The sequence below is a fragment of the Eurosta solidaginis genome, chromosome 5, assembly GCF_040869045.1.
Source record: "Eurosta solidaginis isolate ZX-2024a chromosome 5, ASM4086904v1, whole genome shotgun sequence".
In the NCBI taxonomy this organism is placed as follows: domain Eukaryota; kingdom Metazoa; phylum Arthropoda; class Insecta; order Diptera; family Tephritidae; genus Eurosta; species Eurosta solidaginis.
Window position 1 is genome coordinate 67,149,554 of NC_090323.1, and position 17,195 is coordinate 67,166,748.

The 17,195-nt window shown below is 39.0% G+C and overlaps 1 protein-coding gene across 1 annotated transcript; it reads left to right on the forward strand.

Annotated features, from left to right (window-relative positions):
• The first annotated feature begins 11,579 nt into the window (after positions 1-11,579).
• Positions 11,580-12,346, forward strand: LOC137254623 (uncharacterized). The gene is made up of 2 exons (XM_067792431.1): positions 11,580-12,010; positions 12,085-12,346. Exons 1-2 carry the CDS (start codon positions 11,690-11,692, stop codon positions 12,223-12,225), a joined length of 462 nt encoding a protein of 153 aa, XP_067648532.1. The 5' UTR covers positions 11,580-11,689; the 3' UTR covers positions 12,226-12,346.
• Positions 12,347-17,195: the final 4,849 nt, after the last annotated feature.

A 17,195-nucleotide genomic window follows, 5' to 3' on the forward strand; every position in this document is an offset into this window, starting at 1 on the left:
ACCTACGGCTTTCAATAAAATTATACTAGGCAAAAGTTAACTTTTTTGCTCTTGTTTGACCCTTTTACGGAAACACCCTTGGTTATATAGTTAAGCCTACTTATAAATAAAGTTACAATATTTTAAAATATATGAAAACAAATATCGCTTCACACATAGTATAGCTTATAACAAGCACTGTTCCTTCAGCCTAAGGAAATCATATTGAATAGGGTGTATGAGTAACATTTCATATTTCTGAAGCTGCCAACTTCCCTATGCACCCAAAAAACTTTTTGATACTGTTGGAATGGGAGACGATTTCCGCACATAATTGTAAAAGTAAAGTGTATGTTCAATGGCCAGAATCACTAAGACTTACTAAAAACAAAACCAGCTAGCTGCAATAAAAAATATATGTTTTCAATGTTGCTAAGAATTTTATACCGTTTTCACACAGAAACTTAATCAAATCACAATTCTATTTAATGAATTAATTAAGTTTCCCTTTTCATACAGGGACTTTTGCTTCATTAAGCGAACATCTGTCAGCAGCCCCATAAAAATATTTCGTTTTTACAAAAAATAGTTAAAATGTTAAGCAGCCGTGTCCTTCTTAACTATAAATACAATCAAAATAAAATGCATGCGCAACCAACCACAAATGTTGCACCTACCCAAAAATGTGCCAATTTTCTTAAAAGCCATATTATCTTTTGCAGCAAATGCAGCGAAAATTAAATCTTGAATTTTTTCTTTTTTTTCTATTTTTCGTAAATTATTGAAAATAATTTATTTTTGATTGTCATTTGTTACATTGACAATAAAATTCGAAGCAACAAGCAAAACCGACTGGATTTTTCACTCGATTAGACATTCAATAAAGCAATAATGAGATAATTAATAACTTGTATTTTGTATGGAAGATTGAATTCAATTAGGGCTTTAATGTAGAAAACTTGACGAATTATTTCATTAAGCCTCTGTGTGAAATTGGTCTTAGGAATTTTTGATAAATCTTGCTTTCTGTTATACTCGAAACGCTAAACTGTCGAATACATAAACTAAACTCTTCCGTATATCAAAGTGTTTTTTATCTATAGCACTACTATGGTAGTAGTACTTCACAATTGAAATTATTCGCTTACTTCACTTACAGCGCTACTGTTATACTGTCAGTTAGCTCGTCCTTATTTTCTCGAACAGCTTCCTAGAATAGTTGCTTATTTGTATCATGAGGAGGGTAGAGGAGTACTCCCTTCATAATCTGAGTACTCTCTGGACATCGATTACAAGGTCACCGACTTCGTTCTTAAAACAGTTTGCCCAGGACTTACAACCTTCGGTCTGTCCGGCAAAATTTACGCGTGTTATTCCTGGCCTTCTTGTTGCGTTTGATTTTAGCCCTGTAGGCAGCGTCTTTTCATTCGCGTGCAACGTACCCGTTGTTTTTCCGTGGTAGTAGGTAACCAATTTTTTCGTCGGCGGCGGTGCGAAGTGCTTCAACGATACGCTCGCACTGCTTCTGCATCCCGTGTGTTGATTTGTGCTCTGCAAATTTTTGGCGTTTAGCTTTCATTGTGCTTTTGTTTCTTACGCAGAGGTGGGTGCGTATATTGGCTGAGACGGAATAGTGATCCTCGAATCGTGCGTAGTTCTAAAACAGTGCAGGCATGCAGTCCGACTATCACAACGTGGTCGAACTTATTGCGTGTAGCTCGATCGAGGGACAGTCATGTAGCTTGGTGAGTATTTTAATGCGTGTTTAAAGCACCGGCGAAGTTGATCAACCTTAGTCCATTGGTAGAGGTTTCATTGTGGAGGCTGAAATTTCCGACCATGCGAGCAAAAACGCCGCTTTTGCTCAGCTTGGCGTTAAGTCGCCAAACACGACTTTTATATCAGTCAGGGACAGCGCTTGTATGTGCTTTCTAAACGTTCATAGAATGGGCTCAAATGAATCTTATATTAAAAAATTCCGCTTTTATTCGGTTAGCGGCGACAAGTTCGTCCACATGCGTGAACTTGTGGCATAGTGTTTAAGAAAAAAGTAACACTAACAACTTTAACTTTACTTGTCTTTGCTGTTGTTATGCACACATATTCTTCGTTTAGATATGTATGTTTTGTTTAGCTCTTTGGTTCATGCATCTGCACCAATCCCATTACGGGAACTGGCATTCCAGGTGCATTCCCTCAAATAATACTCCTTTAAACGCTTGCATTGGCCGTCTTCAATGAAAGGTTCTCTTTTATCGCAAGTATTTTGCTGGCTTTCATTGGAGTGTGGTTTTACGTGACAGCCCAGCGTACAACCCGCGCACTGGAAATGAAAATATTATTTGCACATTTATATATAAAACTGCTTGATTCAAAACAAACGCCCGCTTGCAGCCGCACCTTATGGTGGTGGGCAAACGCTGCCGATGAAGTCCCCCCAGCTATCTCTTAAACCAATTGTGTCAGAGTGGCCTAGCCAGACTGTCGCCTTCCCATATAAGCTCACCACTAGGGGTACTTGGCCGTAAGGGGCGGCAGTTGCGAGCTGCTTGAACCGCATACAAAAGAATCGCTCTGACCTTTCCCCGTAAAAGGTAGCCAAAAGCTTTCCCCACTTGCATTGACCTCTACACGACCCCACCCTCTAACCATATGTTAGTAGTTTAAACTACTTATAAACAAAGTTACAATCTTATAAAGAGGATGAAAACCAAGATCACTTTACACCAAGCTTAGCTTAAACCAATCACCGTTCCCGCAGCCTCAGAATAGGGATGGGGCGTATGAGTAACATTTTATATTTATGAAATGGAAATGAAAGCAAATTACATTCATATTTTGCCAACTATTTTTAACCAATTTAAATAATTATTTTATTTATTTTGAGGATCAGAACTTAAGATTTTTTTTTATTTTAAACCCAGATAAATAAAAAAAAATTTAAGGCGCGGTAACCTCCGAAGAGATTTTAGGCCGAGCTTCTCTTCCAATTTGCGTCGTGCTCCTTTTTTAATTTTCCCTACAAATTGCCGGGATGAGACTTACTTGTTTCTATGCCAACTGCGAACGGAATCTGCAAGGCAGATGAATCTTCACTGAGAATCTTTTCATGGCAGAAATGCACTCGGAGTGCTTGCCATACACTTCCGAGGGGCGACCCCGCTTAGAAAAATTTTCTTCTAATTAAAAAAAACTTGTTTCTAAAGTTTTGATGTTGCTTTTCCCGGGGCGTGAAGCCAGGATCTTCGGCAGGGCCGGATTAACAAGTAGACAGAATAGGTATTTGCCTGGGGCCCCCGAAAAATGAAAAAGACGTCTAAAATTTTCTCACAAATATAAAAGTCTAGAGAGTGAAAGAAAAATATAATCAGAACTGAAAATAAATTTTACTCAAATAAATAAAACTCAATTGACCGCTTTCAAAAGGCGACGACCGACAAATTAGACAAGGTTCCTAGAAAGGACATTTTCGACTCATTTGACAAATTGTATGAGTGTGCAAAGAAGTGTATCGAAGTGAAAGGAGAGTATATTGAATAATAGGTTTATAACTTGTCTCAGGTCATACTGGTGAAAGTCTAGCGAATCAAACTTTAAAGTTTCTTACTGAAGACTGTGGTTTAGATATTCAAAATTGTAGAGGACAGTAATATGACAACGCATTAAACATGTCCGGAAAGTATAAAGTGCAGCAAGAATATTGAGTTTAAATGAGAATGCGATCTATGTTCCCTGTTCCGCGCATTCCCTTAATTTGGTTGGAGAGCATGCTGTGAAGTGCTGTTTTTATGCAGTAGAGTTTTTCGCCATTATGCAGACATTATATAATTTTTTTCCGCTTCCACCTATCGTTAGGGCGTATTGCTTACTTACCTATTTACTTAATTGTCACTTAACCGTTTAAGCGGTTATGACCGTCCAACAAGGCGCGCCAGTCGCTCCTTCTCTCTGCCAACCGGCGCCAATTGGTCTTACCAAGGGAGTTTAAATCGTTTTCCACCTGGTCCTTCCAACGGAGTGGGGGCCGCCCTCTACCTCTGCTTCCATAGACGGGTTCCGACAGAAACACTTTCTTGGCCGAAGCGTCATCTTTCATTCGCATGACATGGCCTAGCCAGCGCAGCCGCTGCGTTTTAATTCGCTGGACTTTGTTGATGGCTGCGTATAGCTCGTACAGCTCATCATGGGGCGTATTCAGAAATAAAATAAACAATGAGACAACTTTGAAGACATTGTCAACTACATGCTGGAAAGCACATTCGAATGCGACGAATGCAGTTTACGATTCATTTGATATCATATTAGAGGCTCTAGAAATCATTGCTGATGATGAATCACAAAATGATGATACTCGTTATGAGGCGACGTGCATCGCGAATAAAATGCAAAAATTCGAATTTGGTTTCATGTTGATTTTATAGAACTCTATTTTAACTGCTATACGTTCAGTAAGTAAGTCATTGCAAACTGAAAAAGCAAATTTGCAAACGTGTGCTTTTTTGTACGGATCTTTGGAGGAGAGTTTAGTTTCTTGTCGTAAAAAAAAACAACCTAACGACGGAAATGCTTAAGAAGTACAGAAGTAGAATTTTCGCCTCGCGGTGATTTTAGGACAAAAGGTTTCCTCGAAGTCATCGCCAATCTTCACCCCACACGCCATTTAGATGATTAAATTTTGAATTTCCCTACATATAAATACAATTTGATTCTTCTTTCTGACTAAATAATGAGTTATCATACAATTGAACAAAAGAAATAATCAAATATGAATACCTTTGATGATCAAAAACTGAAAATCATTTTTCGATCACGTTTTGGAATCATTTTTGAAGTCCTTTGATGATTAAATTTTAATATTTCATAAAAGTGAACAAAAGGAATAATCAAATATGCTCACCTTTCGATGAACAAAAACTGAATATAGTTTTTCAATCACATTTTGGAATCATATTTGAATCAAATGTGTTTACTTTAGGTGATCAAACATTTATAATCATTTTTAATTCAGCTTTCTGAATCTTTTCTGACTATATTTGTTAACTGAATAATGAGTTTTATACTTGTTAAAATTTTACTTTTCATTGAAAAACTTATTTTTTTCACATACACACATTTTTTCAATCATGAAGTTCAGAAAAAATATGTATGTATATAAAATTTTTATTATTAAGACATTCTTCAAGACAATTTAATGCAAATGCTGCTCATGCCCGAAGATTTCCCCAACCATTTCTCCACCTTCCCAGATAATACATAATAGTTGGACAATACAAAAGTTGTGAGCTATTTGACCAGGTAAGTGAAACTCTCTTGACATATGTACCTGGATATGTCTTCAACCTCCCGTACCGTATCGTAATTTAAGATATTGACGATCATAGCTGAAGTTGGATGTTGTAGTCGCAGGTGAATATCGGTCAAGTTTGTTTGCGAGTGACCTGTGGTTCAAATAGCTCACTTCCGCATGATTTCTTCCCCTGATGAAATAAGATTATTATGTAGTATCTTATATTGAATGAGATATGAAGAATAAATGCATCATAATCGCATTCAAAAATGAGTCAAAAATCTAAACCAAAACGATTGAAATATATTCACGAATATGATCAGAAAATGACTGTGAAAAGCAGTCAAATATTACTCTAAAACAATTAAAGCTCAATTTTACAATGATATCAAATATGAATAAAAAGCGTTTCGAAATATGAATCATAAATGATTATTCAAGAATAATCACATTTATGGTACATTTTTCTCCCGACGATACGCTAATATTCGAACAGAAAATGCTTTTAAATTTGAACGTTTTTAATCATCTTAGGGTATGATATTTGAATATTTTTTGATCAAAATTTTCAAAAAATGCTGGCTGGGACAGTGAAATCAAACAACGTGCGAAAGTGAATATGGAAGTTTCAGAGAGATTTGCATTTCTCATCAACTTTTCTCTAAGTTTTGGAGACCTTCACGAAGCTATAAATAACATAGTTTGTTTGAAAGAATTTTTCATTGAAATGAAACAATTCCAAAGTTACGTGAACTCCAGATACACTTATGCACACAAAACTCATAGTCATTTGGATAAGATTGTAATGGAAGATCAATTAGCCGATGTTTTTTCTAACTAATTGAGTCAGATTTATTGTACAAAATCTGTATTGATGATATAATTGATGAATTTGCCGAAAACAAATGTAGAAAACGACACGTTTAAAATGTAGATAGTAATTTTTTTGATATTTTTACATTGTGACAATACAATTTTTATGAAAGATAAGTTTATATATTTTAATCGAAAAAAGGGAACGCACGTGAAAAAAGGGACCTCAAATTTATGGCTGCCTAGGGCCCCGTTGAAGGTTAATCTGGCCCTGATCTTCGGTGGTGTACCACTACAACAAAAAACGCTGATATTTTTACTAACACATCCATACTTACATATATATTGTGACGAATATTAGCATCACTAATTGATTCACATCATTAATCTGATACTAAGTAAATAAAGGCACAACAACAATAAAGTAAGCTACCACTCTTGTGTGCGTGTACATAAAATCAATCATAATTTACTCACATACATGCAAGGCAGCAGAGAGATGCTCACAAACGCATGTCATCAGCAGCCGAAGTAGTACTCACATATACACACGCATATGGATACACACTACAAATATACTGTATATAGCTGGTGACCAAACATGAAGTTCACGAAATTACTAGACCTTGGGAGAAATGGGTGAACGAGGAGACCGAGAGTATAAAGCAGCGAAAGCTGAGGCATGACTAAGCAGTTTGTTTTAAACACGCAATTAGTTGTGAAGTAAGAGTTATTGTGAAGTACTCTCAAAGTAGTCTAATAAATACCATTTTGCATTATTGAATATTGGAGTTATTTATCGATTCGAACGTTAGCAGAAGGTTTGGAATAAGCGGGATTTCCCTAAATTCGTTACAATATGTTCTACTTATAGCAACCGGGTGTCCGCAAGCAGCCAATATCTATTTAACATCATGGAAAAGAACTCAAACTGAGCAGCTGCCGACGTTTAATGTAGAGCAAAAGAACATACGCAGCGGTTCATATTAGTTCTGCGCATGCTTCTGTAGGTTGGGTTAGGTAAGGTTGAACTGGCCGTTCCGTGAGGACCTAACATAGAGTGAACGAGTCTATAGTGTTATGAGAAGTTTTTTTAACGATCAAACTTAAAAAGCCTATCAAAAACCATATTGTAACGAATGTTAGCAGCACTGAGCGATGCTATCGTCTCTAAGCCGATGCTAACCAGTGACGTGAATGCACATCAATAATTCAATCATTATGTATCTACATAAACGAAACAATAACTGCGTCTACATATATGTTCCATGTACGTATACGAGCAGCGGAGCGGCAATGCACAAACAAATGCATATATCTTATCTGAGTTGTCACAAGAGAGAGCAATAATTTGTGCACGTAGTTGTGGCTGGCGATTTTGTAGCCGAAACAAACTAGTAAGTTCTGGAAATCGAAGAGCCTAGAAGTATGCAGCGTAAACTATAAAAGCGGGGCAGGCGAGTAAGAAGTAATTCAGTTAAATTTGAGTTATTAATCAGTTTGGTTAATAAGCAAGATATTCGTTGCAAAGTATATAAGTGTTATTGTGAAGTACTTGAATAAAGGCCATTTTGCATTATTACATATTGGAGTTATTTATTCAACAGTTTAGCGATACGAACTTAGCAGAGGGTTGCAAATAAGAGGATTTGCAAGTAAATTCGTTACAATTGGTGTCAGAAGAGGAATTGTTGAATAAATTCCGAAGATTGGGAATACAACTTGGACATGGCAAAGTTCAGTGAATTAAAGATCCAGCAACTAAAGAAGGAGTTGGAGAGCCGTGGATTGAATACAAGCGGCGTTAAACTTGAACTTCAGGCACGGCTACGAGAGGCAATGGAAGCAGAAGGAATTGATGTGGAAGAGTATGTCTTTCATCTTGATGGCGAGGAGACAACAAAAATTGAAGAGAAAAACGAAACATCGCAAACGGTTACCAGCACAGACTTGAACGTGATATTGGCTGCAATATCTGCACAAACGTCGACAGTAACATCGAAAATTGAAGCACAGGAGGCACGCATTTCAGAAATGTCGACACAGATAACATCCAAGATGGAAACTCAACTGGAAGAACAGAAGACATATATGGCATCACAATTGGAAGAACAGAAAACACACATGGCGTCACAAATTGCAGAACAATTAAAAGAACAAGAGGCACGCATAACATTACAGCTCGAAGCACAAGAAGAACGTATCTCAACAAAGCTGGAGGCACAGGAAACAAAATTCTCATCGCAGCTGGAGGCTGTTAGTGAACGACAAAATAAAGTGGAGGCCGAGATGGATGCTTTGAAAGATCGGATTCAGGAGTTACAATGGAACCGTCCAATCACTTCAACGTCTACTCTGAAGGTAAAATCCCCAACGTTTGATGGTTCTGTTCCATTCCAGGTATTTAAGCTCCAATTTGAGAAGACGTCGACAGCGAACAACTGGAATGATGAAGATAAAGTTGCAGCTCTGTTCGTGGCATTGAAAGGGCCAGCAGCCGAAATCCTACAGACGATTCCCGAAGGAGAGCGGAACAACTATGATGCGTTGATGGCCGCTGTCGAGAGACGTTACGGAAGCGAGCATAGGAAACAGATATTCCAAATTGAGTTGCAAAACCGCTACCAAAAAGCAAATGAGACATTGCAGGAGTTTGCTTCAGATGTTGAAAGGTTGGCTCATCTCGCAAATGCGGACGCACCCGTGGAATACACCGAGAGGGTAAAAATCCAGAGTTTTATAAATGGCATACGAGACGTGGAAACGAAGCGAGCTACATACGCGAACCCAAAACTGACATTTGCTGAAACGGTATCACATGCATTGACTCAGGAAACTGCCTCCCTATTAAGTAAACCAGCATATAAGGCTCATCGTGTAGAAGTAGAAAGGCCAGAATGGGTAGACACAATTTTGGAAGCACTGAAGGGATCACAACAGAAAAATGCCGGAGTTATTAAATGTTTCAAGTGCGGCAACCCAGGTCATATTGCACGACATTGCAGCACCGGTCCCAATAGTTCCAACAATGTGGGTGGCCGTAAACGCAAAGCTGGAGGAGATGAGCAAGAGCGAGTAAGAGGTAGAGATCGAGAGCTAGATCCAGCTATTGAATGCCCTGTGATATCTGTGTTGCAAATTGGTAGAAAATCGAGCAGTCTTACCGTCAGAGGGAATGTGGATGGCAAAGAACATGTACTGACTGTAGATACGGGCGCATCTCATTCCTTGATCCGATCTGACTTGGTCAACAGGAGAGTAAAACCGTTACCTGGAGCAAGGTTGCGTACGGTCACAGGCGAGTATAACCAAGTCCAGGGAGAAGTGACATGTGAAGTCCTAATTGGGAAGGTCATGGTTCTACACAAATTTGTTGTGGCGGAGATTGTTGATGAAGTTATATTGGGAGTGGACTTCTTGGTTGACCATGACATCAAGATCGATATGCAGAGAAGGGTGATGCATTATAAGAACCAGGATGTGCCAATTAACTTCAGTTTGGAAACAGGGTTCAGCAGTAATGGGGTACTGGTGGAGAAGACTCGATGAAGGCCACGAAATTCAAAGGTAAAGGTTGATGGAACAAATGGGCCAAACAAATCCAAACCGAAGGGACCTGTGAGAGAAACTCTGGCATTGAAAAGCCCTAACGGACGTACTAAAACGAAGAAAGAATGCAAGGGTGGTTTCAAGCCAAGGCACACTGCTGTTGTGAAGCGTCGGAACGATACTGATTATGCAAAGCAAATCCGTCCAGCGCAAGCTCTGCGAAGTAGTTCTTCATTGGCCGAGCAACAGAGTGCGAGGGAACGATCCAGGATAATGAGTAGTAAGACGAAACACAGGTACGACAAGGAAAATAATTCGGAAGGTTTCCGGGAGGGAGATTTGGTACTGCTATACAACCCTCACCGGCGGAAAGGTGTTCCATCCAAATATCGGTGCAGTTGGGAAGGCCCGTACAGAGTTGTGAAGACGATCAGTGATGTCATCTGCCGCATACAAGCAATTGGGAAATCACGAAATAGAAGAGTGGTACATTTGGCGATGCTAGCAGCGTTTAGATCGAGAGATTTGTCTGATCAGGACGATCAGACTTAGGTGGGGGGCAGTGTAACGAATGTTAGCAGCACTGAGCGATGCTATCGTCTCTAAGCCGATGCTAACCAGTGACGTGAATGCACATCAATAATTCAATCATTATGTATCTACATAAACGAAACAATAACTGCGTCTACATATATGTACCATGTACGTATACGAGCAGCGGAGCGGCAATGCACAAACAAATGCATATATCTTATCTGAGTTGTCACAAGAGAGAGCAATAATTTGTGCACGTAGTTGTGGCTGGCGATTTTGTAGCCGAAACAAACTAGTAAGTTCTGGAAATCGAAGAGCCTAGAAGTATGCAGCGTAAACTATAAAAGCGGGGCAGGCGAGTAAGAAGCAATTCAGTTTGATTTGAGATTTGGATTAAGCGCTATCTAGCGAGCTATAGCAGTATTATTTTGAATAGTAGAGTTTCATTTGAGCTGTAAATCAGTTTGGTTAATAAGCAAGATATTCGTTGCAAAGTATAAGTGTTATTGTGAAGTACTTGAATAAAGGCCATTTTGCATTATTACATATTGGAGTTATTTATTCAACAGTTTAGCGATACGAACTTAGCAGAGGGTTGCAAATAAGTGGATTTGCAAGTAAATTCGTTACAATATGTTATAAAATAACTCTGTCCTCTCGATAAATACTAGAAGCTCTCTAGGACATATGCCAGTTGCTGCTTCTAGATCTGGCAGCTTTATCACTCGTAATACCTGGAGTCTTAGCCTGACAAGCGCAGGGCACGAGCACAAATCGTCCTCGATCGTTTTCTCCTTCAACCCGCACTTCCTACCTTTGCTATCACTAACCAAGCCGTGACGTCAGAAGGCAGTGTCCAATCAGAAAACCCGTTCCGTCTACAGTCCTCTATTTTGATAAAAAGATGTAGAAGTAACTTTTTAGTCTAAGGTTTTAAGAAGTAACTTTGTTAGTCTAAGGTTGTATGACCTACGCATAGCCTCCGTCACTTTACAGCTTCACGCTTTTACCGCTTCTTTGGTTATGTGCCGCTCTCGCCTTCTCTTGATCTCGCTTAATTTCATCCCTGCCTAATGACCTGGGACCCCATCCCGATTCTTTCCAGGGATTGGTTACACCCTACCACGCGAAACGATTTAATTAGTTGCTGCTCAGCTGTCAGCATACAAGTTGACTAGATACTAGAAATACCTTCCCAACCCGTCCAGGTACATACATATATATGTACATCTATGACAATAAAAGGGGGCAGGATTATATTTGTAGTTTCAATTAAGAGAGAACAGAAACGATTAGTAAGACTTGACCAAACATTTCTAGAGGATTAAGTACCGGCCAAGAACAAGCAGGTATTAATATATAATCACTTTAGTTAATCAGTTCTTATTAGGTCCGTTATAGTAGGCGGATACGACAATTGAAAATATTTTGTATACGTAAATTTTTCTTTTGTTTCATAGCTTTTATATTTTTATAGAAAATTTTACAAATATTTTAACTAAACGAGATTTTTTAAGCTAAATTCATATGTTTAAGCCAACTGTAACTCAAGACATAGCAGGAGTAGCTAAATCAGCTGGAGACGGAGTAGCGGAATATGGAGAAATAGAACGTGCAGGTGTGGGCGGAGTGACTCAATCACCAGGAGCAAACATTGATAGCAATACTAGCTTCCAAGCAAACAAAGTGCCCGAGAATAATAATGTGCCCAGAAGTAAGAGTAGCCGAAGCACCAATCCCAAATATGATCGTCATGATGCTGGACGCTATGACCATATGTCGGACGATGCCAGTAGTGCCAGCTCTATTGAACATTTCACAACAGCACGAAGATCTCGCCGAATGCAGGTTAGTCCATGAAGACCCAAATACAATTTTTATTGTACCCATGACAACCAAAATTAATTGTATCGCATTTATAGCTTACAGATTCCAATGGGTACAATGGTCCTATGTCCGACTGCAGTCACTGTCGCAAGCATCGTATGGGTAGCAAACGTCGAAAATCACGTTCACGTAGCAAACGTCCAAAATCACGCTCACGTAGCCGTCGTCGACGTTAAATATTTCAATTGGCGGAATCGGTTTCAACTAATATTTCTGTCCTTTTGTGAACCAAATTTGTAATTTGTAAATCCTTTTTATTTTTTGATAAATAAACGTATTTGCATGTGCTATAATATAATTGCGAAACATATTTTCTCTTTTTTTAATCCTTAAACTATTTTTAGGGTTTAGGTGTTGGGTTTTGATTGGGATTAAACTTTGGTTTACCTGCAATGATATATAATAGTGAAATGGCCATAAGGGCCTTGCATAGACTCAATTTGTTCATAATTTTACCAGAACTTCCTTACGGGGAGTAGATTCAGTAAGCACTATGGATGAAAAGTGTACATTTCCAGTCTCACACTGAATCTTGACCCTGAGGCCCTATTCAGTAACTATGAGTTCTGAAATGTACATTTTTCTTTCATACAAATTATATGAAGAAAAAGTGTACATTTTAAAACTCACAGTTACTTAATAAAATAAAATAATATAAAAAAAAATAATATAAAAAAAAATTTAATAAAACAAAGAAAATAAAAAAAAAAAAATAATAAATAAAATAAAATCAAAAATTTAAATAAAATAAAATAAAATTAAATAAATAAAATAAGTCTAATAACTTCCCTTTTCAAAAAGCAAAATAACGCCCACCAACAAAAGGAAGTAATGTCTGCGGGCATTATTTCCCTTACGCTCGCGGGCCCCTTTCTCGTGCCCTGCAATGCACTTTGCCTTAGGCCCGTTTTTCAGCGTGCGTTTAAACACCTGTTACAGTTGGCTATGATTACCCTTCCCACTTTGGTTGACAACATAACATTTTATTGCTTAAGTGGCCATAGTGGCAAGATTGAACCGTACCTAACTTTAACTGGTGTTAAAACAACCTCTATGCATTATATTATATTCATATTGCGGTTAAGAGTAAACATTAAACACGAATGTACCCCATAAACTCGCAGGACTGACAAGGCGAGTGCTGTTTCGATTATAATTTGCTAATCTCTTTAAAGCTTTTTCTGCAGGTAGTGGGATTCGAACCCGCACTCTTGCGACAAGTGCAGAGCACGAACACTCAGAGCCTGCATATTTGTCTTATGGCCCATTTGCAGAACTTTTTAACACAGAGCAAAGTTTAAAATTGGTTCAATTGTATGAGTTTAAGAAGTCACAAGCTTCTCACCATTGTTTACAATGTGGATGACTGCACAATAATAAGTAGCAGCGGGATCGGGCCCTTTCATAGATATGCTATACTACAAAGTTAACGATCATCTCCCTAGCTTTTCCAGCTCTTTGACTCGCGTGATTGGCGTTGTCCCAGTTTCCATACACATGCAACCGCAATTGCATCTAAAGGACAGAGCTGCAATAAAGCGCTGAAGTCGCTTTCTGCTATTATTATCATCTTCATCATCAATTGTCGTTTAACCGCCTAGGCGATTTCGAAACAAGTATACCGATGTCGCCCCACTAAATGTGAGAACAAAAGAGCAATTTCATATCTACATCTGCGGAGATTTCCACCGAACCTATCGAACAAAATTTACTAACACACTATATGCTTTCAATTCAACCTTTAAACGTTCGATTTCGAAACACGGAAACAATATCGGAAGATTCGGAGTCGAAGCTCTACTACATCCCTAGTACATATGTATCTTGGGCAAAAGAACAACCTTGGTCGAATAGCAACGGCTAAATATATATGTCGTTAAAGCACAATTTGTTGACTAAACGTAATTTGTAAAATGGTGTGCTAAGTCTGGACTGTAAACAGCTCGCTGGCATCCGGTAGCGATTTTAATAACACAAATACTCTCGTAATTATGAATCAACAAATGCACACTTTCTTTCGTTTATGTCAACGACCTTTATGTTGGGTAAGGTCGCGTGTGTGGGAAAGTTGTATTGCTTGTGATTTGAGGTAGCAGCAGTCGCTGTCCAAATTAGTGTATGTCAAACAAAACTGAAATTTCTTTAACTATTACTTAAAGATCACTTAGATCATTCTCCTATATTTTCAAAAAATTTAACGCTCTGCATACATAAAAAAGCTTATATATTTTCATACCCAGCAAGCATTTTTGAAAGGTTTACGCCGAAACTATCGTCGCCGGTCCTATGCACTTGAGTAATTTAGAGTTTTTCCAGGACCCAGGGATGGCATTTCAATATAGCGCGGTTTAACTTGTCGCGGATAGTTCAAAAATTGTCTTCCAAGGAGTGGCTTCTTCCGGAGGCATTGTCCCTCATTCACTTGCCAAAGAAAGCGTCGAACCCAACCCCGGGCCTAGAGAATACTGCTGCATCTGCCGAAAAAAATACATAGAGTTAAAGCGGTCACGCTCTTGCCTGTATGTCTTCTGCAATCTTTGTTTCACCGAAGGATATATTCTGGTCTAATTTCTGTATTCATCGACGATGCCATTTCTGTTGTGTTTACTGTTGTTGTTGTGTTAATAGTGCTTCGTCCCATTCAATTGATTTATTTTATTAGTATACAAACTTATCAATTAATCAGACTAAATATAGCTACGGATTAAAGATAAATTACAGAGGGAGCGTGATGCGACCACTCACAAATTTTCATCAATGTCCTCTAACGGGAGTCCAAGAAAACTTGCAGTTTAAACAGGGGTGGACCATACTGTTAAAGGTGTAGGTTCCACAGAAAAGATGAACATTTGTGTCGCCCTGCTGTTCACTCCCAAAGGTGGCATGCCAAAAAGCGACACATTCGCCCTTTAAACGTCTTTTATCATGCAGTCAAATCAACAACTTTGTTGTATACTAGATGAATACTAGTTTGCCAGAATTTCCAACTACTTCAAGTTCCGTATGTGTTCTATATTAGAAACGGCTTTTTTCAACACGGCGATGTCCTACGAAATATCAGTTACCTGTCTCTGCTTGAGCATCATACCCGTTGACAAAGTAGTCTTTATATAAACCAAAATCGGAGCCATATTAGCCAGTATATACTACATTAGGGTCATACCTCTCTGCGCCATCATTAATCCATATACACCAGTTTAACCTATAGCGAAGTTGGTCCAGATTGACTCTTTTAGTAGGTTAGTATGCGCTCCTCCTCTGCAGTAGTTGCTCTGCATTGCATTATGCCCCTTTATATTAAGCTCTAAGTGCAGTGTTTTGGCCGACCTGCAAAATTTTCCAATATGCGCTTTTTTAAGTCAGGCGACCAAGATCTTGAGAATTTTGTTGCGGGTTTGTACTTTAGATACAATTTCAAAGGAATACGCCTTGAAGGTACGATTGTGGTCGAACGTTACACCTGAGACTGAAAGTTGGCAGTGTAATGCAATTAACGTAAGGTCAGGGTGAACTGACAGCTCCGTGAGGACCTCAAATATACTTAATGAGTTCGCAGTGTTGACGTTAATGCAACTGCAGTTTCATCGTGTGATTCGCGGTTCGAATATCGGTGATACCTTTGATAACATTACGAAACTCCCTGATGATGATTACGTGGCGGTTTTCGACATGGTACCATCGCAATATGCCAGAAAATGTTTCTTTCTTCTCAGTTTCTCTTAAAAAAATTATTATAAGCCGGTGTTAAGCTCATGAATTCTTAAATATTTACGTCCAGTACTTGTTTCATCTGATCCTTCCACGTCGTGAACAGAGTGGCAGTGGAATTGGTCTGTGACATTACTAATTTGCGTGGAAGGGCAGAGAGACAGTGAAGATAATCATTGAGAGGCCAGGGCGTGTTGCCAATATTGTGTAGTCATTGGCATAGGAAATAATAGTGACACCTTCTATTTTATTCTCCTAGATTTTGAAGTTTCGTCCCTAAATTGTACTTAAGTAGTATGTACCGTCCTATGATGGGGTCTTGGCTGGTGCAGTCCGTAATTTACCTTACCTTATCTTACCTGTCGTAAGAGGCGACTAAAATACCAGATTCAAGGGGTTGTGTAGTGCAATCCTTTCAGGGCGCCAGCGCAATATATAGCTTCTCCAAACCCTATTGTCAACGGATAGGTGACCGTGGCGAATCCTGTTTCATTAACAGCCGAGGCTCTGATGACCCACAACTCCTCAGGGATCTAGGGGGTGGGAGAGGGGATTGCCAAGAAGGTCACATGTGGTCATAACAAATCGTTCCCGAGATGGTCGGGCTTGGTACCGGAACGTACCGGATGTGCATCAGGCAAAGGACCATCAACATCGATAACACACCCTAAGCCCTTATCGCTACCACAACAATAACAACAACTGGGTAACCAAAGACTTGCGTTTAAATGAGGAAAGCAAAACGACTGATTAAGCTGGCTTCCAGGCTTTGGTAATGGGATTATCCTTGCCATCCTCCATTCTTCTGGAATGACAAAACTCTTTAACGACAAGCAGAATACATATGCGAGATAGCTGATGTAGTTGACCAATGTATTTTAGCATCGACGTAGCTATGCCGTCTGGGTCTATTGATTTAGAAAGCTTGGCCTTTTTAATGTCTTCTTTAACCTCTGTGGAAGTCATGGTGAGGTGAGCCGAGTCATATCTGTGTAGAGGGCGCAGGCGCATTTCCTTGAGTCCGACAGAAAAAATTCTTGTCAATGAACAATTAAATTAGTAACTGGTATGAATAACCACACAAAATACCCGTAACTTAACGAGAATGTTCGCTGACTACTTTGACTTTTGACTGCAGGGTAATTGCCATGACTCTTGGTGCACAGTTTTAACGAATATTACCAATGCTGGCAAGATAGTCAGCAAAAATTTCAGTTTTTGCTAGCGCCTTAGGGTGTCCCCAGTTTTTAAGAAACACCTTAAAACGTCAGGGATTAACAGGGACAGAGGTGCCACCCGCAAAATCATAATCTCTCTGAGTGGATATCATTGCGTAACACCCGTGTGAAAACCGTATAATCCTATACTGCTATATGCTAAGTCCTAATGGGAGCCTGAATACAATCGTAGGCCTAAATTTGCAGATCTATGTGCGAAA